The sequence below is a fragment of the Cyprinodon tularosa genome, unplaced genomic scaffold (assembly GCF_016077235.1).
Source record: "Cyprinodon tularosa strain WSP-4 unplaced genomic scaffold, ASM1607723v1 ctg49, whole genome shotgun sequence".
NCBI classification, from domain to species: domain Eukaryota; kingdom Metazoa; phylum Chordata; class Actinopteri; order Cyprinodontiformes; family Cyprinodontidae; genus Cyprinodon; species Cyprinodon tularosa.
In genome coordinates, this window is record NW_024039218.1 from 1,408,489 (window position 1) to 1,435,592 (window position 27,104).

Here is a 27,104-nt window from a genome sequence, read left to right on the forward strand (position 1 = left end):
TTATTGACTCGTTAAAACCATATTTTCTCATCATCAGTGCTTTTACATTTTGTGCACATGGGTAACAATAAGGCTTTACGGCGCATTAATTATTCAGCGTGTATTCATTTGATTCAAAATTGTCCTGTTTACTCAGCTAACAATGCAAGCAGAGTACACTGCTCATCCAGAAGGTACATCAAGACACCGCAATCTGGGCTATTTAGCCTTAATTTTTTGAGATCAATGCATAACTAGGCTCCTCTCTATATGGGGTCCATGCTTGACCGTGTTGCAGAGCTGGTGGAAGTCAGCTTGGATACCATGCACTAATTACTGGAGTGTTTACCGCTCTGTTGGAAAGCATTTGTAACATTCAGAACCTCACAAGTGAGTGTGAATGCTTTGTTTTAGACTGTTTAATAAGACATTAGGGTGTATATGAAGGAAATTATGAAAAATATTAAAGATAAAAAAATTATACTATCACTAAGGAGCTTGAAACATCTACAGTGACTAAAAAAGTATTCACACCCCAGGAGGTTTGCAGGATTTTGTCCTTTTGCAACTATACAAAATGAATTTATATTATTGGGACTTTAAGTAAGAGGCAACAAATTATCACCTAATTGAGATGTGGCAATAACAGGTCATTCATCCCTTTTTGCTTTGATGACACTGAAGAATACAGTAACCACCAGGCCAGAAACCACCAAATCAGTAAATGTAGTCCAACCATGTTTAATTGACTTTATTATCTGACTGGTCAGGAGTTCCGTTTAGAGAGGTTTTAAGGAGGTTAAGGCTATAAAAAACATTTCAAACATTCAAGAGATGTCTGTTCACATTAACTGACTTACAGAGGGATGAAGGATTACACACAGAAATAACAAATAAGCCTGTTGTAACTCTGGAGGAGCTGCAGAGATCCACTGCTCAGGTGCCACAGCTTAAATGTGCTGAACTGGTCAGATTACAACCAAAGTTTCTGTTTTCTGATCTCCTTAGAAACTACAATACGTATTAGAAAACTAACATTTCCCCCTGAACCCATTATCCCAGCAACATGGTGTTGGCAGGGTCATGCTGTGAGGATTCTTTCCAAAAGACTCCAGGAAGTAACCTAAGGCTAAAATAAAACAAGAATTAATTTCCCTCTGCTTCATCTTAAAGCTTTATTCTTTTTTACACTCAGGCACAAACAATCCCCCCAAAAGTACAGATATCTGTTGTGAATCATTTAAATCACATTAAGGGGTATAATATAAATACTTTTACAATGCATGGTAGAGCTGGCAGAGGCACAATAACATAGACTCCTGCTCTTTAATAGAGATCTGTTCAGTCACAGTTTTAGTGTCAGCTGTCAGCTCCAGCTCCACTGCTGCGATTTAATTAGTCTGTTTATGTCCTTTCTAATAATAAGGCTCTATGGGTGGAAGGACATATCTGAGGACTTACGCACGCTCCAAGAAAGCTGCTAGCTCAAACCGGCTCTGGTGGCCAAGGTTGTGCTGAATGTGGGCCATGACAGGAGGAAGCAAGGCTGCGACTTCCTGTTCCTCCTGACAGAACGTGCTGCCCTCAGGCTCAGATCTGGTATCACCCTCCTAATCAATCCTTACCCTAACGGTTAGGGGATAAAACACACACTGACCTGATATGAGTGTCTAGGGGCAACTTCATCCATCTTCCTCTCTGGTACTCTTATGGGAGCCTTTGTCAGAGAAAGCTCTTGGAAAAAAAAAAAAAAAAAGAATTGTTGCCATAGGCTGAGGAGAATCCCCTCTGAACCTGGAAAATTGTGGCATTTCAATTGAGCATTTTTAAGCTCTGGATACGTATGGAAATAAAGTGATATTTGCATTTCCAAGTGTTCTGTTCCCCCATTGTCCCCCATTGTCGATGAGTGTCGAAGAGTTTGTTAGTATATCCATCCATCCATCCATCCATCCATCCATCCATCCATCCATCCATCCATCCATCCATCCATCCATCCCCCTCTGCAATATATAAAGCCTAACTCCAATGTTTTATATACAGGTACATATCCTATACTACGTTTAAATACCTCTACTGAATATTTAAAAATAGAGCGGGAGCAAAACTAAGTATGATTGTGCTTTATTCATGTATTTAATACAAAGTATTAATCAAACCCATCGAAGTCATCATCCTCTGTTTCTGAATTAAACAGCTGCGCTAAATCAGACATGCCAATTTCCCCTTCTTCGCTGTCAGAGTCACTTTCCGTGCGGCTCCTCAGATGCCGGCTTTTGCGAAAGCTCGAACAACAGAGCCAGCAGACACGTTAGTCCAAGCATCTACAATCCATCCGCAAACTGTGGCGTAACTTGCCCGGCGCTGCCTTCCACTTTTCGTGAAACTGTGGTCTCTGTCTGTCATCCATCGCTCCCACGCCACTCGCAGCCTTACTTTGAACGGCCAGTTCATATCGATGTTGAGCGGTTGAAGTTCCAAGGATTTTGCCATTTTCAGGGTTGTTAAGACAACAATGTTCTGCATAAAGCACATACATGTTCTTTTATACACAATCCACGCCCACACTTCCCCCTTTAACGTTCTCATGGTGGTCTCAACAACGTCCGCAGTAACAACACACATAGGGCGCACCGCACTATAAGGCGCACCGCACATTTTGAGGGAAAAAAAAGACGTTTATATGCGCCTTATGGTCGCGAAAATACGGCAACTCTGGAAGTATTGCAAACTGACATGAAAATGTTTAGAAAAACTGGAGTTAACTTGTTTGAGTTCATTATAATGTGTACTTTAATTCATTCAAGCCAATCATACTTTCTTGATATTTTCTTTTAATCCCAGGGGCTTTGCAGGACAAAATAGGGTATCTTAAAGCTGCTACTGTTGGGGAAATGGAGACTAGTGGGGGTAACCGAGTCAGACACACTGAGCTGGATATAGAGTGGCAGAGCAGACAGGAAGCCTTCCAGTCTGAGTGAAGAGCTTGATGGCTCTCTGTCTTCCTCTTGGGCATTGGCCCTCACCATCTCTCTATTAGTGTGCCAGGCTCATGGGAGCCAGGTGACAGATAAGTGAAGGAGCGGCGCACACGTTTTAATAGACATTTCAAAAGATAAACCTGATAATCATTTCTCCCTTTAATGAAGCCTAATGTCCTCGTTCTAATTCTGGTTGTGTCGGCTGTTAAACATCAGCGTATTCCACTTGAATATGCATGACTGGGAAATTGCAAGGAGTACTGGGGTAACTGCAAAAACACACAAACTCAGACAACTACAAAAGAAAAGTAGAATACAATACCGGGTTGGGGATAGGGGAGGGGTGAGGGGGGGTGATTATACATTATTTCTGTAATGATCCATATCAAGTTCTATCATCCTTGAGTGGTGTCAAGGTTGCATTGACAAAGATGTACGAAGAGAGGAAGGGAAACATTTGTCTGATTGTCTGTTGCGGTTAGCTGCTAATACCAGGAGCAGAGCTATAAAAAACAACAACTGACCAGTCAAGTTGTCGGCCTTCATCAACATTAGGCCTCATTCTCCGTTAATTGGAAAGATTAATTCGGAGCGCTTTGATGCGGGGAGTGATGCATGTGTTTGGCTGTCCCCTCCTCACCATTCTCTGTCAGGTTGAATTTAGCCAGGCAAGGGGATGACCTTTAAAAGTGAAGAGATCAACGCAATTTGAAAAGACAATGTCACTTGGTGTAAATGTGATACGTGTAATAAATGACATTCAACCTTTCAGCAATGATGGGCTTTCTCAGGTCGGAGGATTGTGAAATGTACATAGCGTGCGACTGCATGGGACAGGAGCGTTTTATTTCACGTGTGCTCTGCTGGAGAAGCACAACAGTCTGGGTATCATGTGTTGCCATTTGGCTCTGATTATGCGTAAGAGGACACATTAGCGTGAAAGAAAGATATTACAGTTTACACAATAACAGTGATGAGGCTGTGATCACAGCTAGAAAATGACATTCTCTATTCCTGTGATTACGACAGAGAAATGTCTGGTTGTGCAGCAGTGATGAGCAGAATCAAAGAGCATTGTTAGATAGAAATACTCAGTTCTGATGTGCAGAGATGCTTCTGTAATAGAAGGTTTCTTTATCTTTTGTCAATATTTCCCAATTGGAATATTTGAACAATTTTCTTAATCGAGCTATCAGCTGTAGTGAATATCACCAACCTTGCAAAGTCTATGAGACAAAGACGCAAAGGGTAAGCAAATTCAGTCCTAAAGAAAAACCTGTTGCTCAAATGAGAACGAGAATCATAGATTCTACAATTATGTGCAGAACTAAACTTGATAATATTCTGTTAATTCTAGATCTAAAGAACAACATCCCATGGTAGCTGAAGCAATCAGATTATTATAGTGTTTTAAGGATAACCTCAACCACTGATTTGTTTTTGGAATACTATGAATAGATACATTTATATACTTTGTACAGGACACGGGTTGTTATGAGATTTTCATTGTATGGCAACCTTGAGTGAAATAACAATAGTCCTCCAATATTGCTGGAGTTACACAAAACCTTTAAAAAGCAACAGTAACTTGTTTCTGCAAGCTGACCATGAGTGTACAGCTACATGTGGTAGAGGGATATTGCAGAAAAACTTTCAGCAGTCCTCAGTCTCTGGTGTCTAAAGGCAGTAGCTAGTAGCTGTTTAAAACCTTCACAAACTCTGATACTGGCAACCAGCACATATCACCATTGCAGTTAAATAAAAAAACAATAATAGCTAATAATTATAAGATAACTTTTTGTTTTCCTTTGTCAGTTAAAAGCTTAGCATAGACGTTTCTTTCCCTGTAAAATATATGCATGGTCAAAATTTTCCAGAAAATGATTTATCATAATATCTAAAATAATTGTTAAACAACCTTTAGGTTTGCAGGTGTACTAAAACCACTCTCCAGAAGGTGATGAAACACTTATAAAATGTCTACAATTATGGTGGCAAACTTTAATTAGTACCCTGTTGCTACGGTATTTAGAAATACAAATGCCTTTTTGTCCCAACATTCGAAAACAGAATTTTCCAATGTTTCCATAACTGTTTTTTCAGTACCAATAATGGCTTATTTTGTTTGTTTGTTTTTAGGAGAAGGTAAGTTCAGAGATAAGTAGGGCTAATAAAAGACAGTACTGGTCATTTTCGTCCAGCCCAATAAATGGACAATAATGAATTTAAATCACTTTCATTAGGGCTGACCTCACCAATCTTTGCTCGTGATTGCTTACAACTATGCTGTTGAGACAAAATATCCTTGAATGTTTAAATGTGGTCTCTCTCTTAATGTATATATATATATATATATATATATATATATATATATATATATATATATATATATATATATATATATATATATATATGAACATTTTAATAATCTTGTTCGTGCACTGAATATGGGGAGCATATGGAGAAACTTACCAAGGGCAACACTCATACAAGAAAAGCTACAACATTATTTCTGATGCTTAGGCATCCCCAAATGGTCTTTTTTCTTACCTTTTTCTAATTTTTGGACTAATAATTAGTGACTAGACTTAATATTTGCCCTGCTTCTAATGGTAGCATTTAGGTAAATAGCATTCTTCAACTCACACTATATCATCCTTGTTTTATTTTACATGGAGATTGATAGAAGCATGCATGCTAGAGGAAGTGATGCTCAGTTTCTAATTAAAGCAGATCATCTGATGACCACGAGCAAGCTGACTCCGACCCCCCCCCATCCGCTAACAGGATATGACGGCAGAGTAGCTTGTGATTGATAACACTCGTCAATATATTTCATTTCAGGGGCTTTAGTCAAATGACAACTGGTTGTCATTGACTGAAAGCAATCTTTTTAAAAGGGGGAGCTTTTTCTAAGTATCAGATGAAAATGATTCCTCTGTCTGCTTGGGTGTCACTGTCTGCAGGAGTTTTATTGATTAGACTTGAATATATTGCACCCGCAGTAGTAACAGCTGCTGGTAATATCTCCCCTCTCCTTCTGCTCCCCGCGTCTGTTCGCAGCACTTTTTTTCTGTGCTCAGGGCTTATTGTAAGTGCTCGGGTGTCGGGCCTCTTGCACGGATCCTGTGCACGTCGTCAAGAGCGATTTGTGACAAATGTGAGGCAAGCCTGGTTCCCACCCAAATTAGAGAGGCAAGGGCTGTTTGGCTAATGCGTCCAGAAGGGCCTGGCTCTCTCGGGCACATCCACCCCGTTCATGAGTGTGTTTAACTAAACCCACCATTGTGTGCCCCCCCACCCCTCCCCTTCTTCTGCTCTGCGTTATCAAGCGCAAGAATGTTGGCATTGGTTGGTAAAGGTCATTTACTGTAATGAGATTTGCCACATGCAAGCATATGGCCTGATTATTGCTCCGTTCGTTAACATTTTCAGCAAAGAGACAAATAGACAGCTGAAACAGGGATGTTCGCTAGGAGGACAGGAGGGGGGTGACTGGTGGAGCAAACATGTTTAGCATTTTCTCTTCAAAAGACAGGAAGAACTTCTTTCACAACAGATCTGTCACGGAGATGATTGATCTCTCAATTTTCGTAAGGAATGCGCGCCATCAGAGCAGAGGATTTAAATTATCCCATAAAAGTTGCCTGCCATTGAGTTTTTTTAGTTTTTAATACACTTTAAGGACAAACACCTCTGCCTGTCTCCTTGATAATTTTCAGCACATGTTACACTCGGGTGGGTTTGCGTTGGGAAGCAATTATTTTCCCTCATCAAATCAGAAATGTTTTTTTTTTAATCAAGCTTTTTGCAGCGTTACACGCGGCATCTTGGCAATAAATTTTCACCCACCTGAATGAAATAAGTGTATCTTTGTTTTTTTACTATCTTTCATGTTGGAAGTCATTTCATTGGTTGATGTGAATAAAGCTGAGATGTATCCAGTCCCTGCGGCTCTTTGAATGTAAAGCATATTGTTGGCATGTGTTTCCACGTCTGGCCGGCAATCATCTGTACAGCCTCGCTGTTTCAGAGTGTTTTCATATTTACCAATCTTTGTTGCGGAGATGATGTGTTCTTTTTATGTTGTATGTTTCATGTCACGGGCGGCGAGCGCATCCGCACGAGCTGAGAGCAGGTATTTAACAAAGGCAAGATGTTTGCTTTATTATCCACGTTAACTGTGTAAACACAAAAAGCTTCAAAGTTTCATTCAATGACACTGAAGGGTTGTGGGTGGCTACATCAAAGCGCCATACCTTTTCTCCCCCTGCGTTTTAATGAGAAACAGGACTCACCAGCCTTGACTGAACCTGCCATCTGTGTATGTCTGGATTTCTTTTTTTCTTTTTTTCCCCCCCGTATTTGCAATAGTGTGTGTACTCCTTCTATGATTGTGTTAGAAGGGATGTTTCTGGGCACTTTGTCTTTATGATTTTCAACAGCATATTTATGGAGGTTCTGACTTTATCGATTCACAGATTACAGAAATTCTTCCACTTCTCGTAGCCCAGATCTTCAGTCTGAATTAACATTAGGGATTACATTAGGGTTATACATTTAGCCTAAGAGATAGGTCTAGACAGTATATTTAGTTCACAAGAACAACAAGTTATAAATGTTTTAAAAATGTTGCTCCATTTTAGTTCCGAAATCAAATCAGGATCAGTTCAATTAAATACTACTACTGACATAGTACGGAAAAATATGCTACCTAAGATACCCAGGAGATTATATCAAGGTTATTTTAGGTTTGCAGAATTTATTCCAGAAATAGCAGATTTAAAAAATCACAAGATGTGTTTTTAAACATCTGCCATTAGTGACAACAGTTGAGTTTAGCTAGACAGGAACTATGTTAAACTCAACAGCACAGATTACACAGGTTTCCAACACAGTCATGCCATGTGAAGGGAGCCCTGGTATGGAAAGCTATTTCATTAACTTCTGTGATGTAGTCCAGGCCTATGAAGGACCAACTCTGCCATATTTAAAAATAAATACAGAAATAAATAAATGCTCAATAAATGTATAAGCATACAATTAATTGCCAACAAAAAAGTGAGACATAAATGTATATAACTGTTAATTAGCTTCTTTATTTATTTGCCTTTGTAATATTTACCTTATTTATTTTTCTGTCCTTTATAATCTTCAACTTTATTTTTTAATTACTTATATTTTTAAGTATTTATTTATGTGCATGTTATTATATTTTTGTCTGTTTTATTCTTCCTTTGTATTTTTTTACCTTAGTTATTTCTTCGCCGCTGTTTATTTCTCTCTGCCCTTTTTACATTTCTCTATGCCCTTTTTACATTTCTCTATGCCCTTTTTACATTTCTCTATGCCCTTTTTACATTTCTGTATGCATTTCTATCTCATTATGCAAATGAGGAGGGGGTGTGTCCTAGAGAGTCAACTTCTGCTCATTGGTTGGCTTGGCTGTCCATCTTCTTAACTCACAGAGCTCAGAGTACTAAGTTAAATGTTCTCTTTTCTGTTGCTGTTGTTCAATAAAAGTACGTTTTAAGATCATTTGAGGCGAGAACCTTATACTTTCAAGCATCACCATATGGCCCATTCACAGATTTAATGCGTAATTTAAAAGAAAATGTGACGAACTTGAGAGGACAGCGGCACCAGCGGAGCTCCGAAGCTGACGGCAGCCAGGTCCGACCACAGCCCATCTGCAGCGGCCCTCTCTCGGCATAGCCGTGTGTGAAGCATGTTGGTTAGCATTTTACTACATCGGTCGAATCTACAGGAGGAGAGTCTGATGTCGAGTCTGAAGTCATTAGAACTTGAGTAGGGACTTTGCCAAACTTTGCCAAATACAACAAAAAATCGCCATCATAGCCTGGCTATAGACCTGGCTGCCGTCAGCTTCGGAGCTCCGCTGGTTGCCACGGTCCTCTCAAGTTCGTCACATTTTCTTTTAAATTACGCATTAAATCTGTGAATGGGTCATATGGTGATGCTTAAAAGTATAAGGTTCTCGCCTCAAATTATCTTAAAACGTACTTTTATTGAACAACAGCAACAGAAAAGAGAACATTTAACTTAGTACTCTGAGCTCTGTGAGTTAAGAAGATGGGCCGCTAAGCCAACCAATGAGCAGAAGTTGACTCTCTAGGACACACCCCCTCCTCATTTGCATAATGAGATAGAAATGCATAGAGAAATGTAAAAAGGCAGAGAGAAATAAACAGCGGCGAAGAAATAACTAAGGTAAAAAAAATACAAAGGAAGAATAAAACAGACAAAAATATAATAACATGCACATAAATAAATACTTAAAAATATAAGTAATAAAAAAATAAAGTTGAAGATTATAAAGGACAGAAAAATAAATAAGGTAAATATTACAAAAGCAAATAAATAAAGAAGCTAATTAAGAGTTATATACATTTATGTCTCACTTTTTTGTTGGCAATTAATTGTATGCTTATACATTTATTGAGCATTAATTTATTTCTGTATTTATTTTTAAATATGGCAGAGTTGGTCCTTCATACAGGCCAGGATGGGGATGTAAAAAGAAAAAAAAAAGGAATTAGTATCAAAATTTTGTTCTCTTTTATTTTTAAAAGTACGTAAAAACCTGTTGTTGGTTTTGTCAAATAAAGGGCATTATTTGATATTTATCACAACACAACTTGACTTTTTGCCAAACTCTCTGATTACTTATTTTTTCAGTTACTATAAAAATACCCAAAAATAAATGCACTTTATATTTTTTGAACAATCCTTAGAATTGTAAAGGGGATCAGCCAACATGACAAGATGCATGTAAATCCCTGATGTATTTCTACCATTAAGTTTTTTTTTAATGCAGTTTATATTTATAAAAAAAAAAAAAAAACGAAAAACAACAAGGAAAGAAGATACCAAGATCATAAGATAGTTAACAGTTAGATAGTGCCACACCAATTATTCTGAAATGTATGAATGACACTGTGGTGTACAACATTAACGACTTCCTTTCCTACTTCAAAATAAGTGTTTAGAATAAGAGAATCAACAGCTTGTTGCAAGAGTAAAATGGCTTTTTTTCACTGCTTGTTACCTTTATTGACAGTTATTAGAACCAAAATTAGGAGAGACGGAAAGAGGGTAGATGTGCAGCAAAGGTCTCAAGGTCAGAAATTAAACACTAGACGTCTGTGTCTTAGACTACAGCCAACATATATGGGGTGCTCAACAAGTATTCCACACTCTGCCCCAAGCCCTCTGAAACTTTTTCATTACCTGTTCATTTCCTTTTTTGCGGACTAAGTCTTCAAATTTTCAGTACGACCACTACAAAGACCCTGCAACCCTGCCTTGCCTTTATAGGCGAAAATCACGCACAACATGGGGGCATTTTACAAGAGCAATTAGCAGAAAAGCTGAGATTGTTTTGCTGCAGTAGACTGCATTGTGCAGAGAATCACTCCATTTAGCTGCTTGACTGGGTTGTTGCTGTTGCTTTTGACAGATCAGAAGAGAAAAAAAAAGAAACAACAATATTCAGCAGCATAAAAAATAGAGGCTTAGCATTGAGTAAATCAGCCCTTTGTCCTGTTCAGTTCCAATCAAAGGATAACCGAGAATGTTTGTTTGACAACAGCATTTACAATGCATTGTTCTGAAGCCCTGAGCCTCCCAAACAAAGAAAGATAGGCTTTAAACAAGTCATTTAATTAGCACCGAATCCCCGGGTTTGGCTGCGGCAACCAATTATACATTCCTGAGGCATGTGCAGGTCCTATTTCACAGGAGCGAGAGGCAGATCCTCTCCAGCCCTGTCTCTTACAGTACATCTCTCCCCTTCCATTTAAGAGAAGGTAAATAGCCCAGACAGACAGCTTCATTAGCCAGCGTCTGAAGAGCGTGGGGCAGATTGTCGCTTAAATAGTGCGCTTTTACTGCAGGCCCAGCCAGCGACCTCCGATCAATTACAGCTGACATTATTGTTTGTCGGGAGCTTTTTTCCTGGACAGAAGGGGGGAAAAACTAGATCAGGCCTGAGCTTTAGCTGGAAATGTAATCTTCCTGTTCTCTCTCTTTGCTTCTTTCTCTCCACAAACAATAAATCATTCAGTTGAAGAGATAATAAAGTGCCAAGTAGGAGCTAGTTTAATTTTGGTCAGGGGAAATCTGTCCACAGCAGAGTTAAGGCTGGGGGTGGGGGGGTGCTTGCTTTCTCATACCATTTTCAATGACAGAGGCTTAGTTCCTTTTCCCCTTATTTCCCTCTATAGGTTTATATAGCCAGCAGGGCTGAGGATGTGTTTTCATGAAGCTCAACCACTAAAAAAAGGACTTTAAGATATGTCAAAATAAAAAAAGCTATTGTTTTTCTATCTATTAAAACATTTAATCATTTATCTGTCCAGGTGTATTTATGTTAAACAACTGGAAGTTTCAAAAAGGTCTGATGTAACAGCTTTTTATTCATACTGGTACTCAGGGCGGTTTTAATTCATCCAATACATCCTTTGCGATTCGGATCTTTGCTTATCCATGCATGAACTCACAAAGCACGGCACAACATAATAGCTGAGCTGTTTAAATTGGTATTAAGCGATTTGTAGTTTTAATGATGGTAAATAGGAGTTCACCTTTGTGGGCTCCCTCAGGCTTACTTCAGGTAAATTACTACAAATACATTGTTTATGCCCTACAGGCGAGATGGTGGGCTGAGAATATAGGGAGGGTGAATGTTGTTAGAATTCAGCTAATCAAGTCCAAACTTTAATATCAGAGACCAGAAGCTTAAAATAAACCTTTTCTTCATTGCGGTTGCATAATTTAACACCTACAAATTTTAAATTTAGAATACAACCTTTAGGTTTAGTGAATTATTCAGAGGCGGTGAAAATATTAAGAAGTGTTAGGAAAGAATGGTGCTAAGCAAAATCAGCAGGAGCACCCTTTTTGACACCCCTGTTTTACAAGTACAGCTGTGTTTTGCTAGTAGGACAGCATATCTTATGTGGCTTAAGCATACAGAGAGAGAGATTTGACTATTCATCTATGCAGAATGTTGTCTGTATTCTGTATGTCATGATACAATGCTTCAAATTTTATTTAAAATGGTCTTAAAGTGTACTGTAACTAAAGCAGATGTAAAACCCTAACCTCAATCCAAGAAAATGTTCTAAAAATGCCACCATGTGTTAAGGGCATAGCCAAGTATGGTGATGAGTGGAGGTGGTTAAGCGGGGATGTGGTATAGTGGGACTAAATAATTTAATAAGCTAAAATAAAAAATGCTACGCAAATGCTCACCTAAAAGTCCTATCAATAAGCGATGGCAATTCCAACCCCGGATTTGCTTCACCTGCATGTGTCTTAAGTTTATGTTGTGTTCCATTTGAACCTGGTAATACCACATGAAACTGTATGGTTGTCATTGTTATGGCTGGACACACAGTAGGCCACAGTAGCCTTATAAAACAAGTAGAAATATTTTCATCCAGAAGCAGGACGTTGGGACGTTATCACCTCGGAGATTACAACTTTCCAGTTAGTTCCAAGGTAGATTAAACTACAATGTATACATCATAGCCCAGGTTTAAGTATAAACCTGGGCTATGATGTATACATTTTACTGTTTTACTGTTTCAACCAATAGGAACATTCCACTTTAGTAGCCATTTTTCAACACATGGAGGTCATCACTTAGATAGGTTTAGCTCATGTGTTGCAGAACAAAAATGTCAAGATTTGCATAGAAAGATTAAAAAACACCCTAAAAGGACCTATATGTTACAAAAGTAATAACGACACCTACTGTGTATAATTGGAACATCAAAGGAATCGAACAGACCTCTCCTCCCCAACCCAATCCCCCTTCAAAGAGTTGCCAAGTCAGGAGAGACTGGTACACGGAGCAGCTAAATTGAAGAAAAGTGAAAATAACTTAGCCTCAGTAAGGTGATTTGGAAATAGGTTTGAAGAATGCTTCGGCTTCCTTGTTATTGTACAGATTATTTATGGTTCTACAATAGGTTAAAAAAGCTGTTGCGAAGCACTCAGAAATAATAAAGTCAAGACCTTAGTAAGAGTTCAGTACAAGAGGGGTGTTCTGAGTGAATTATTTTTCCTCTTTCATCAAAAAAACCCTCCCATCTGTCTGTCCCATTTTAGTCAAATCTTTTAGCTTGTTTGGCCAATCAGCATCGAGCAGTCAGCTTCATGACCCGCCCCCTGATCCATAGACCCTATAAAAGGCTTAGCCTCACTGGAAGTGAGGGGTTTTGCACATTATCCAATCAGTCTCCACTCTCTAGCTGGTTGCTTCAATGCACAGAGGCTCAAGCTTCAACTGGAATTTCTCAGAGACTGTTCATGAGCAGAGGGGAGATAGCTTCCTAGAGCGAGCTCAACGGCTGAGTTCTAGTCAAGATACTTATAAAAATGAGCGCATTTAGCACACATTTAATTCAGTTTAATGACTACATTTTTAAAATTTATCAATGCATATTTCACTGATACTTTCATAAAATTTATTTTATAAATTTTTATAAAAGGTGTAACCTCCCTAAAATTCAATGAGAAATTGCCACTGCTCTAGTTTTGAAAGAATAGCTCAACCAATATGTTGTTGATGGATAAGAATGATTGGTTTGTAGAGAATACTACTTTCATCCTAGGGGGACAAATGAAAAATAAATTACATTTACAATTTGAATGTAAATTTCTTATAACTTTTTGAGGCCAGATTAATACAGTTTATGAAAGTTAATCTAGGGTCAAGTTCTCCTTAACAAGGTCTTAAATTATATTGCATCTTTTTCTCTCTGAATTATTTTAAACATGGCTTTTATTTGGGGTGCTAATAACATATATAGGATTACGTTTGTTAATTTCTTTAGAAGGGAAAAAGAAAAGCCTGCTTTGAGACTACAGCACAAAAAGAAGGATCCTAAATATAAATGACACTCAATGTTGTGGCAAGAAAAACACCGGATTTCATGGATAAATGAATCTCCTCCTCACCTGGCGCTTTTCACTCACAAACTAAAGGATTTGGCGGAGCCTTGTTAAGTTTGTGGCACATTCTCTTGCTGCAGCTTGAATGGGTCTTTATGAGAGAAACACCGCTTTGGGAAGAGGTGACAAGAAAGGGGCTGGGTTGGTGCTGAAAGCGAGACTAATACCCCTTCTTTAGAGCAAACAGAGGTCCTGTGTTTGTTTTTTTTTGCAAAAGGCCTTCAGTCAGGTGGAGATGTGAGATTTCATATGCCGTCAAGTATGAGGAATGACACGGAGATAAAGTTGAGGAAAGTTATTACAGTAGAAGAGAGCACCTTTGTGTTATTTTCAGTGGCTTTTCCATTACTTTTTAATAAGTTGAAAATCTTTCCTAATGGGAGTCGCAGTGCCTGATTGAATGGATGTAATACATCCACCTCAAAGGCAAAATAAGTCTCTTCACTCTGGCCTTTGAGTGGCCTTGAAAGCCTGATAGGTAGCTGAGACCATACCATGTTGTCCTGCAGTAAGTACCCGCACAATCAGGGCCCTCTGTGGTGTTTTTTAATTGAGCTTAGCCTGCTGAGCGGTAATTGATTCAGTCTGAGTTTCGGCGGAGGCGCTGCTACAAGGTGCTGCTTGGCTTCCGCCTCTCTTTAATCTCCCCCTTTTGCTCTATATTGTTTGGGAATACTCACCACTGAGAAACTGCATGCTATCTTTCTTATGGAAATCAATGCTTCTTTTGGAAGGAGGTGGAATGACAGAGAGTAGTACTTCTCATGTCCTTTCATTTTTAAACCAGTGTCCTTCTCTTTAGAGGCTTTGCCATGCAGATCTCCTTGCCCTTTGGCTACTGATGTTTGGTACAAAAAATAACTGGAGTTGTTTTGTGGACGGCGTTCTGAAGTGCGCTATCATGTTTTTTTCTTTCATGCTGCTTTTCTTTACTTTCTGTCTTTTTTGTTAGTTTTTTCTTTCTTTTTATTTTTTACCTTGAACAGGGCTGCCAAAGAAGGGCAGAAAAAAAGGAGTGAAAAAAAAAAAATCAACAAGGAGGCTCAATCAGATCCAGTAGCATCTATGAGGTTGTTTTCTTTTTTTCTTTCAAACAGTTTTGAGGAGAAGCCTCTGAGTGGTGGAGGAACGAGACCAAAATGTTTTTCAGTCACTTTTGATCCCCCTCAGTTCAAAGTCCCAGAGAAGAGCCGAGGAGGGGAAGGAGAGAAGGGTGCGATGGTTGAGCGGGGAGGCACAGACACCTAGCTTTGACCTTCTGTCTGCTCTCGCGTCCTTTGAAAGTCGCCTTGTTTTCATTAAGCCGCTCACAAGCACAAGTACAGGGCTGTTTGACTAGCTCCTTATCCCCCGTATGGTTTCTTTAATAGACATTCTTTACATTCTCACACTGCTAATGTCTTCAGTTTTTCCCAATTAGGGCGACAAATGCCAGGCAGCAGATGAATAATTTAAAATATTTGTAAGATATCTTGTACTTTGTAATGGATTAATTTGTGCACATATGAAAGGAAATGAAAATCCTTTCAGTGTGCGATCTAAACCCTTTTTGGTCTGTTTCTATACCCCTGGTATGGGGATAATTGGCCTGAAGTCATTGCCACACTGTAGTCTAACAGTATGTGTCATTTGCACATTTAGCAAGTCATTTGGGTAATGGCTTTTAAGATTGCCCTTGTTTTTAAAGAGATATTTTTTCATGTAAATATTGGGCCAATTTCCATAATGTGCCTGTTTTTTATTCACTGTTGAATAAGTTATGTATATTAACTGTAAATATCAGTTTATAAAATTTCATCCCCATCCCCATTTCCTTTAATATTATTATCAAAGCAGTATTTATTATTAATATACAGTAAACTACTACTATGTACCCTGTTAACATGACATGCAGTAATTAGCTGAAATTTATCCATGCTTATTCAGTTTGATGGCGTTGTTAGGTTTTAACAGTTTTACATGGTTCCAACAGCTTTCTGAAAAAAAAACTGTCCCGGAGCATAACCCTACTTATAAGACTGGACATTAGGTGCTCTTTAAAGCTTTTAACGATGAATGGCAGTGCAGAGATTAAGTCCCATCAAACATGAGTTTTAACAAGTTTCTCCTGGCCTTTCAAAGTCTAGGAAGCCCACAGCATCAGAGATCCTCTACCATACATTGCAGTGGACATAAGCCACCTTTATATTGTAAAGCTTTACTGTCATTGGACACCACTTTTAAAAGGTGTCTCAAAGCTGACAGCTTAATTACCTTCAGCATGTGTGGAGTTTTTTCTGCCAGAGCACCACTAGATCCTCCCCTGTGACTATCTCACTCATGATATGCATCATTGAGTAACCAACAGCCTCTTCATGTGTCTCAGGTCTGGAACTCCCCTTCATGATGATGCCACACCCACTGATCCCAGTCAGCCTGCCCCCAGCCTCTGTCACCATGGCGATGAGCCAGATGAACCACCTCAGCACCATTGCGAATATGGCTGCTGCAGCCCAGGGCCAGAGTCTGCCTTCTAGAATGGTCACTTCTGTTATAAAGGTAAATTTTAAAACAAAGATTTTTTTTTTTACCACATATTGTGGTTTTAGTCTTCATCTGCATCAGATTTTTATTTTGGATTTGTATGTTTGTGGATGCTGGGGTTGCAGGAACGTGTGCCAGACAGTCCATCCCCTGCTCCTTCCTTAGATGACAACAGAAGGCCTGGTAGTCACCCATCATCCCACCGCAGCAGCAGCGTGTCCAGCTCCCCAGCCCACACAGAAAGCTCTTCAGACAGGATACGTAAGTTACCTAAAACATAGCAATATACCATAAAAAGAAGTGATTTTTTTTTTTTTTTCAGGCTTTAGTTGGTTATACATGTTCTTTTTTATAACTTTGTGATCTTTCTGCAGCAGCACACCACAATGGGCTGTCAATGAACCAAGCCCTTCTAGGCCTGTCCCCCAACATCGCCCCTGGGCCAAAAGAGGGCGACCTGGCCCATGACATGAGCCATGAAGTGAAAAGGATGCATGCTGACAAAGGTAAGTTAAACTTTATTAGCAAAAACTGTGACTTAGGAATGTCATCTACCACTGTGGTTGTCATGCCTTGTGACAGTTTCCGCAGGGTCTTTGAATAACAGGCCCAGAGCATTACGGTTCCATTACCAGGTAACATAAGGCGCTTTTCCACATATTCATCCTGTGTTTCAAACCCCTTGGAGCATTGGTTGCTGAAAGCTCAATCTTTACTGACAAAAACCGCTGACTTTAAGTTACACATGACGGCTCCACCATCTGTTCATAACACAAAGCATGAGATCCAACATCAAAAACCCAGCCAGGGCCTCCCTATGGGACGTTTTTATTAGTTTTTTACTTGTATTCCAGGTTCCTATCACAGTCCAAATATTAATAAAAAAGATATCCCTACTAAATTATCCATGATCCGGTTAGTTTAATCATTTGTAATTATTTGTGTAAAAAGTAATTAGAACTACTGCAAATTCTTCAAGATTATTCTTTTGTCTTAACAACAATAATAAAGGAATAACAAAATAACAAAAATGTGAAATAAAAAAGAATAAACAGTACAAGCTTATCTAAAAAGGTTTCAAATACCTTTGAAAGAGACAGACCCCCAGTCTAATAGATCTTCCACCGTACCTAACAGTGGGCCTAAAGGTACTAAACACATCCTGCACAATCTGCATATTTTGTTTCATGCCAGAATCATGTGTTTGGTGCCCAAAAGTTTAAACTTTGTCTCATCTGACCAAATCAATTCATTCTGGTTCAAATGTTTGTATTTGTAGAATAACTATGACTTTTGAAACTAACGACTTACTTAACTGAATTTCAAGGGAACAAAAGAGGAGGAAAAGCCTTTTTTCTTCAATGTATTGTTTTTATTTCATTATTTTGTTAAAAGCAATTAGACCATCCAGATATAAACATTTCTAAGCACTGTAGATTAATTACAAATTGAAGCAAATAATAGATTTCAATATTCCCAGTTGGCTCACTGTGTTGTTCTGCGTGATGCAGCTGATAATGATTTTAAAACCACTGTGGAAATCATCGGACTGTATGCTCCCTGATGGCCGGGCTGACGTGAGGATCCGTGTTAGACCTTCACACACGGGGTGTGAAGCAGTGAATAGTAATAATTAGCAGGATCATGAGCTGAATTTATAGGTCACAAACCATCTAACTGTGTGTGAACGGGTGTGAAAAGAGGGAGAGGAGATTCGCAAGAACAAAAGAGGAAGGCAAACAAAGCCAGGAGAAGGGTGTTTAACCAAGTACCTGCAATCTGCTGAATGTTTTCTCAAATCTCAGCTGAAGTGCATTCTCCATACCAGGATAATCAGTAAAAATGACAGTCATTTCTCTGCAGTGCTAGAAAAGAAAAAAAAAAAACATCAACAGAAAAACAGCAAATGACCCAACACACAATCCCCGGCTGTTCTAGCTAGTTGACCTGTGTGCGTCTGCTCACAAACACCCGCTGTATTATCGTTCAGATTGTCAATTCCTAATATGTCGCCGGACTTGATTAGGATTCTGAGCTCTCCGGAGTGCGCACCAGAGGTCTCTGGCTGTGGAAAAACATTTTTATAAAATAACCCATTAATGCAGAGGAGTGCAACTAAATTAGTTACCAATTTGCTGAGCATGAATTAATGAAGAGAGCTTCTCCCGGCTCCAACAGTTGTAATTTTCATAATAACCCCGGACCTTTATTTGGCAGGTTGTTTAGTTTTTTCGTTTGAAGGTTTTCATTAGTCTAATGAGGACTGTGCAAGGGCGAGCAGTCAGCACAATTTACATGAGGAAGCTATCATAATAAATGAGGCAATTTGAATAACATGCACAGGTTTATGCAGCGAGATAAGAGAGATTGTAGCTGCAAGATACAGAGGTAACCAATACATTAGAACCAACTAATAACCAAAGTAATTCCAATAAAAGCTTTAAGTGAAGGGAATAAAATTAATGATAGAAATATTGAACTGTAATGATATGATACACGATGCATTAGATTAATAAAATAAATGTGCTGCACTGTTAAAGAGGGAAAAAAGGGCCTCACCATCCGCAGCTTTGTTTATGGTGAGCTTTTTTAATTAGGCTTGTTCATCGCATCGGTTTGTTTAGATAAATGAGATAACATTCCAGTGGTTTAATGATATCTCTCCACTTGTTTGATCTTTATGATCCTGGCAGAGCATTAAATTAATCTCTTGCAATGCACTCTTAGAAGAGAGCTCGGCGGGTGCAGAGGAAGGATGCAGAGCCTCGGCTCATATGGAGACTATTTAAATAGCCAGACACCTCCGAGACAGTCGCTATAATGTCTCATCGCTCATATCCTGTGATCGTGTCTCTTCTTTTTCATGCCGTCTCTGCTGATGAAGGACAAAGGCTGTTTGTTGTTGAATAGGAAAAGGACCATTTCTAAACTTGTGTCGCTCGGTTGAGAATAACCAGATGGTGTTTTCTTTCTGTTAAAACCTGGGTCCTTTTTCCATCCAAATTTTGCCTGGAAAGGAAAAAAAAGGAGCTAAGAGAATGTGTGACAGAGGGGTAAAAAAAAGGCAAGCAGGCTCCTAAATGTTGCCTTACAAGTGACTAATTGAATTGTTTGAAAAGGCAAGTCTGCGGTGATAACTTCCGACAAGCCTCTGTCTAGTGAAACAGCAGGTAGCTGACAAACAAGGGGAAAATTTGAAAGGTTCGGAAGCCTTTTTGGCTGTAAAGTCACTCTTTGGACAACAAACACTGGATATCGCCGGATTTCCTCTGGGAAAAGGTGTTTAAAACGCAAGCCATATGCACTGCATGTATGATGAATAGAAGGAGTTTCTATAATACCATTGCATTAATGTTGGCAATCCTGGAAAGCAAGTAGAGAAATCCTTAATACATTTTTTTATAGTATAATCTCACTGTATTATTTTTTTCAAATGCACCCAGTGAGGAAATAAAATTAAACAGCAGAGCATAATTGTGTCACATTATGCCTGTAATACTTAGTCCAACCCTTTTAATAAACATTTAGCCACTAATATCTTTTATTAGGTGAGAATGGACAGACATAGGGTTGTTGTACCATTCCTCATGAGGTTGCCCTGGATGATCTCAATTTTCTTCAGTTGCAGCAGGTTTTCTATAGACTTTGGATCTAGGACTTTCGGAGGAGTCAGCAGAATTTAATGTAAAACCTTGCAGTATTTTAAGAAATTAAAGTCTGCAGCAACACATATCCTGTACTGTTGGAGATTTTCTAAATATTGATATCTAGTCTATTTAGTCACCTTTTCTGTACCTCATGCAACCAAAGCAGATTGTTCTAGTCAGAATTCATGTAAACTTAAACAAGGACCACATGTTTTAGTTTTTTTTAGTAGGCCTGAAAAGGCTTTTTACTCCTTAACAACTATTTGGTATTCTAAAGTTTCTAATGGTTGTTATAGAGATTGGTAACCCCACTTTTTTTCTTCCTTATCATAAACCTCACTGTCTGTGGTGGGAAACAGTTCAGACAGATGGCGATATACTTTTTTCTAAATTCTTCCTTAAATGCCTTTCTTTTCATTCCAAGTGCCAAAAAGAGCTGAAATCTTTATAAAGTTGTATGAATTTATAAATACATAGTATCTGAAAACTGTAATATACAGGTGCTGGTCATAAAATTAGAATATCATGAAAAAGTAGATTGATTTCAGTAATTCCATTTAAAAAGTGAAACTTGTATATTATATTCATACATTACATACAAACTCATATATTTCAGATGTTTATTTTGTTTAATTTTGATGATTACAAATGACAACAAATGAAAATCTCAAATTCATCATATCAGAAAATTAGAATATTGTGAAAAGGTTCAAAATTGATGGCCCCTGGTGCCACACTCTAATCAGCTAATTAACTCAAACCACCTGCAAAAGCCTTTAAATGGTCTTTCAGTCTAGTTCTATAGGCTACACAATCATGGGGAAGACTGCTGACTTGACAGTTGTCCAAAAGACGACCATCGACACCTTGCACAAGGAGGGCAAGACACAAAAGGTCATCGCTAAAGAGGCTGGCTGTTCACAGAGCTCAGTGTCCAAGCACATTAATAGAGAGGCGAAGGGAAGGAAAAGATGTGGTCGAAAAAAGTGTACAAGCAAGAGAGATAACCGCACCCTGGAGAGGATTGTGAAACAAAACCCATTCAAAAATGTGGGGGAGATTCACAAAGAGTGGACTGCAGCTGGAGTGAGTGCTTCAAGAACCACCACACACAGATGTATGAAAGACATGGGTTTCTGCTGTCGCATTCCTTGTATCAAGCCACTCTTGAACCACAGACAGCGTCAGAAGCGTCTTGCCTGGGCTAAAGAGAAACAGGACTGGACTGCTGGTGAGTGGTCCAAAGTCATGTTCTCTGATGAAAGTAAATTTTGCATTTCCTTTGGAAATCAAGGTCCCAGAGTCTGGAGGAAAAGAAGAGAGGCACTTCATCCACGTTGCTTGAAGTCCAGTGTAAAGTTTCCACAGTCAGTGATGGTTTGGGGTGCCATGTCATCTGCTGGTGTTGGTCCATTGTGTTTTCTGAGGTCCAGGGTCAACGCAGCCACATACCAGGAAGTTTTAGAGCACTTCATGCTTCCTGCAGCTGATCAACTTTTTGGAGATGCAGATTTCATTTTCCAACAGGACTTGGCACCTGCACACAGTGCCAAAGCTACCAGTACCTGGTTGAAGGACCATGGTATCCCTGTTCTTAATTGGCCAGCAAACTCTCCTGACCTTAACCCCATAGAAAATCTATGGGGTATTGTGAAGAAGAAGATGCAATACACCAGACCCAACAATTCAGAAGAGCTAAAAGCCACTATTAGAGCAACCTGGGCTATCATAACACCTGAGCAGTGCCACAGACTGATCGACTCCATGCCACGCCGCATTGCTGCAGTAATACAGGCCAAAGGAGGCCCAACTAAATACTGAGTGCTGTACATGCTCATACTTTTCATGTTCATACTTTTCAGTTGGCCAACATTTCTATAAATCCTTTGTTTTTATTGGTCTTCAGTAATATTCTAATTTTCTGATATGATGAATTTGAGATTTTCATTTGTCGTCATTTGTAATCATCAAAATTAAACAAAATAAACATCTGAAATATATGAGTTTGTATGTAATGTATGAATATAATATACAAGTTTCACTTTTTAAATGGAATTACTGAAATCAATCTACTTTTTCATGATATTCTAATTTTATGACCAGCACCTGTAAGTATATTTGGTGATTTATTCTATAGGAAATATTATAGTGTGTAAGTAGGGATTTTGTTAAAACAATAATTTCATAAAATGTAAATTATGTACTTAAGTAAAAGGGTTGATTTTCCTTTTTTATGTGTTTATGCTTCAGTAAAAAAAAAAAAAAAAAAAAAAAAAAAGATCTAGTTAAATGTTTCTATAACAATGAGATAAAAAAGACCTGACAGGACAGTCAGAGGAAACAACTGTATGTAAACTGATTCTGTAACCCATACTTTTAAAAGCGGAAGAATCATTGGAAATGTGATATTGGCTCTTTCCTTGTGGATGTTATCTACACTTGTTGGCCCAACAGGAGATACATCTGTGATGTCCTTTAAAGCTTGGATGGAATGCTTTGGTGTATTATGTCACCTAGAGGCGCATCCTTTAATAGCTGCTCTTTGTCTCTGATCCATGATGCACTAGTGCGACCACAGTGGACAGAGGTAATTTACCCCTGTCTGTACATGTCCAGCTGATAAGCTTTAATGCTGCTGCTCTGTGTGGTCCCAGGGTACAATCTACTGGACGAAGATCAGCTCTGAGTAAAGGAACTGTGGACACTGACGGGCTCACATAAAGACGGGGGGGGGGGGTAAAGTTGTAAAAGAAAAGATGAAAAAGACCAAAAAGAGGGATTTTTAGCCTTTGTAGTCTTTGTTCTGTTCCTTCTTTGCATATGCAGTCATAGTGATGAAAAGGGAGGGTCGGGGGACTTTGGGTCAGGTAAAACTTCTGGCATCAATATTGCAACGTAAATATTTCCCTGACATTGACGGCACCTCCGTACAGTATCATTAAAAGTTCCACGTGTTCGACTGGAGCTCCTTCTCTTCATCTTTCTCACTTTAATGTAGCCGTGTTTTGCTCAGTCCTCCCAATGTCCTTGGCGTTGCGAGCTTCAAACACATGCTGACTACCTGACTTTCCCCTAAGTCAGGAGGCAAGATCATTAGCCATCACAACCCTGAAATGTGACTTGGCAGACAATAATGCTTTATGATCAAACAACTTGTCAGTGCGTCCCGTTGAAATGAAAGAGTGCAAAAAAATAATTCAATAGAGGATCAATCAAATTTCCTTCCCCACCCCAGCATCATGTGAGAGAGACAGAGATTGCTGATGGTGCAGAGAGGAGCTATTCCTCGAGGACATGGGGAGTTCATTTGGATATTTGTTCTCCCCCTCATGAATGTTCCATTGCGTGACACCATCTTCCACTAATCACATTTCACTGAAGAAGAAAAAAAACGAGGGAGGATGCTTTTAGGGACGTTGAAAAGAGAGAGGTTCTTTTTAATCTTTGAAATGCCTCAAAAGTGACAGAATGCTTTCTCCTGCCAAGATGTGAGCCTCGGATGGGGAGATAAATATGCTGTGGTCAGCTAAGTGTATCTAGTGAGCAGAGAGGCAAATTTAATAATGCATTATCATTCACTGGCGAAGGTGAAATCTCCCTGTCCATCAGAGAGGCTGAGGCCTGTTTCATGTTACCCTTCACTGCAAATGAACAAGTGCTTTACTCAGCCATACCAGAGCTGCACCTCAGGCACCGGTGCTTTGCAGTTGGTCCGGACTGCCAGAAAAACGGCGGTCCGCAATCAAAGCGATCAACTCTCTTGTCTTGACTGGAGACATTCAAGATCACTGGTCGAATCTGTTTTTGAACAAAACACCTCTTTGCATTCTTTGTGTTTTTCTTTTTTTCCCCCTCAAGAACCCAAGACATGTTTTACATATCTGAGCATCTGCTATTATGCAGATGATGGCGACGTATTTACCTGAATGCCCTTGGACAACAGTATTTAGCAATTATGAAGATTATGTACAATGCAACAAATTTGCGATTCAAAACAATCCCCTTCCTCGCATCCGTGGCAACTGTTGCAGACAGATAAGGTTGACCCTGAATTTGTATTTCTGTATTTTTTCGGAGACATTCGGCAGGGTTGTTTGTATAACTTAATATTTACATGTAAACAGTAATTAAGTGACGCTGCCCGACATTGCCAGGGCCTGGCTCTGCCAAGGTAAACATGGGGGCCCTAGTATAGCCGTTCTCTACAGTCCATCATGTTTACAGACTTGCTTTTTGTGTGCTCCTCCTCGGCAAAGCCCCATAAAACAACCAATTGGACGCCGAGCCCCGAACCCAGACGCTCTTATCACCCAGCAAGTCTGTGGGCTAACTTGAGGACATTGTGAGTCAAACCTTTAAATTTTCACTCTGCGATAATTACGCTGCTATACTTGAGCTTTTATATCCTTTCACTGAGAAAGTAAATCATTGCTAATAAAGAGCGAAGAATAGGGGGTGGAGGGGTAAAAAGTGCTTGAGGACTAATTCTCTCCTCTCCCTCCCTCTCTGCTCTCTATTCTGCTTGTTGAAAGCCTTTCTCTTTTTCTTTTTCTGAGTATTGCAGTCACCTTGACTTTGCAGCTGCAGCCTTATACTCTGTTGCTTATCCTTCCTAACCCCAGCCTGTCAATTAGGTCTTTAAAAATTAATCTCTTTAACTGGAAATACCATGCCGGCTTTCTTTCCGTCTGTAAATGAAGTGTTATTAATTCACGCGGCGCAAAGCCACTGTTACGAATAATGTTATCAAAACAGATTTCCACACGTTTAACACGTCTCTCTCCTGGTTTTAAACCCCTTAAGTATTTTTATGACTGTGAAAACAGGACTCTGCTAATGGATTTGCATTACTTTTTTTTTTTCTCCCTCTTTTTCGGGAGCTTCCATGCCAGGGAGTTTACAGAGCGAGGGGGGCTCCTTAAGCTGGGGCCTTTTTAAAGTTTACACTTCCCCGTTTCCGCCTTTGTCCTTTCATCTCCATTTAAAAAGCAGCTCAGCATATCCGAGGCTGGATTAGCGCCAGGCTTGGTCGACATTCGTTCAGCAGCAGCAACGCGGTGCAGGCGTTCCCTGTAGGTTTGCAATGCCAGGCAATGACACCAATGTGTCTGTCTGTCCCCCCCCCCCAACCCTCCTTCCCTCCCCTCCTCTCTGTAAAAACGCAACAGAGCTCTGATCAGGCAGCAGGCTATCTGGCCAAGCACACCGAGCTCAAACTTGTTCTATTAAAACCCGATGATTATGTGGGATTTCCTCTGTTTGTTTGTTTGAATGCTTAATTATCAATATGTAATTGGCATGTGTTTTGTGTTGTCGGGTGCATATTTCGGTGGCGCATCCTTGTTGGAGAGCATGCCGCTATCGGATGGAAACAGGATTCCCCAGACAGCGTCTAAGTTAAGCTGTAGTAGAAGCTGCTGTAATGAATTAGTAAATGCTAAACAAAGGAGAGCTGAAACAAAGAGAAGAGAGAAATAGTTTGATGATTAGCGGGTCAGACGGATTACCTTGTGTCTGTGTGTTGGGCGGGGGGTACAGTACAAATGATCCCTTCCTGAAATACGAATGATTTGGGCAAAATAGCAAATCGATTGTCAAGGCCGGTTTAATCTCAGAGATTCTGCTGTCGATAAACGGGGCTGGACACCGGAGGTCAATATGCAGAGACAATCTGAACACCTTCAAAGTGCCTCACAATAATGTCCTTCGCTAGTATTATCCTCTTGACAGTTTGGGCTCTTAGTCAATAGGTGAATTAGGGGAATCTATTATGCCTCTTTGCCTTTTTTCCTCCCCTGAGACAAAAGTTTATTTTTCTCCTCCTGATTTGTCCAGAAGCTTCAGCTGATGGATTCATCCTGCATGGCTTCTCACCTGAACCAGCTTGCTTCCCCATTCTCCTCCTCCTTGTTCGTTATAACTGCGCTCATCACTCTGCAAAACGCCATTCTGTCTCCACTCTTGCTCCATTAAGAGCCCATCTGAAGGTGTTCGCTGGCAGAAACAAAAAAAAAGTCCTGCATGCTTTTATGCAGTCATCACAGTCAGCCAAGCCTGTAATCCTCAGAGGTCCGATAATGACATAGCCCCCTGCATTTATTACACGAGAAGAGAGGAGAGGGGGAAAACGCTGACTTTGAACAAATGAACACTCTGACCTTTATGCAATAAATATGACATGGGCCGCATAAAAAGACAAGATATCTTCCTCCTGAATAGGAGTCAACATAGATTTAGCCCCCTTTCCTTGTCCTCGCTTTTTCCTTTTAACAAAGCCATTCCAAACTAACATTAAAAAACAATATATGACAGTTCTTAATCAATTGCATGCTGGTAGTCAGAAACCTCACAGTGTTAAAGCACCACAAGATTTGTTGACAACATATCTGTCTTGCAAAGAGCTTTTAACTTGAGAGCAGCAAGTGAATCCAACTAGTAAAGAATGTTTGTAAGCTGCTAAGATCATTGAGATAAAGACATCTCTCATGGTTTTATGTTAATTATGTACTTTTAAAACTTATTTACAGTAAAAAGGAAACAGATGATGAGACAAAACCAGTGTTACTAACTTAGAGACATTTCAATGCATTTAGGGCCTATTCATTCTTTTCAAGAGTCTATTTCCATATAAGCCACAAACTGCAACTATATCATATATATATATATATATATATATATATATATATATATATATATATATATATATATGTACATATATAGATACATTTTTAGATATATTTAAAGACTTTGTGCCCCTTACATGGAAGCATGTGTTGTTCTTAAGGTTCCCACTTACTAGGGCATACTGCGAGTTTGCATAGACACGTAGTACGCCCAAGACTTCATAGCTGGTTGAATTGAATCAATGCTGTGTCAAATTCCTACATTTCCCACCATTTCGGCCTGCAGAAAAGTCAGTATTAAAAACCTGTCCCGCCAAGCAGGTTACAGTGTGACACCACATTTGGGGTCATAGATCTTTTGTCAATCG

General features: G+C 39.4%; 1 protein-coding gene across 5 annotated transcripts in view; it reads left to right on the forward strand.

Annotated features, from left to right (window-relative positions):
* dachd (dachshund d) overlaps positions 1–27,104 on the forward strand; it is a 152,385-nt gene that overhangs the window by 97,402 nt on the left and 27,879 nt on the right. For 2 of the 5 annotated variants that reach the window (XM_038302385.1, XM_038302381.1), the window contains exons 4-6: positions 16,309–16,481; positions 16,583–16,727; positions 16,841–16,972. In XM_038302385.1, coding sequence (XP_038158313.1) covers positions 16,309–16,481; positions 16,583–16,727; positions 16,841–16,972 — 450 coding nt within the window. The remainder of the gene's footprint in view (positions 1–16,308; positions 16,482–16,582; positions 16,728–16,840; positions 16,973–27,104) is intronic. The other 3 variants (XM_038302384.1, XM_038302382.1, XM_038302383.1) reach the window with 3 other exon arrangements.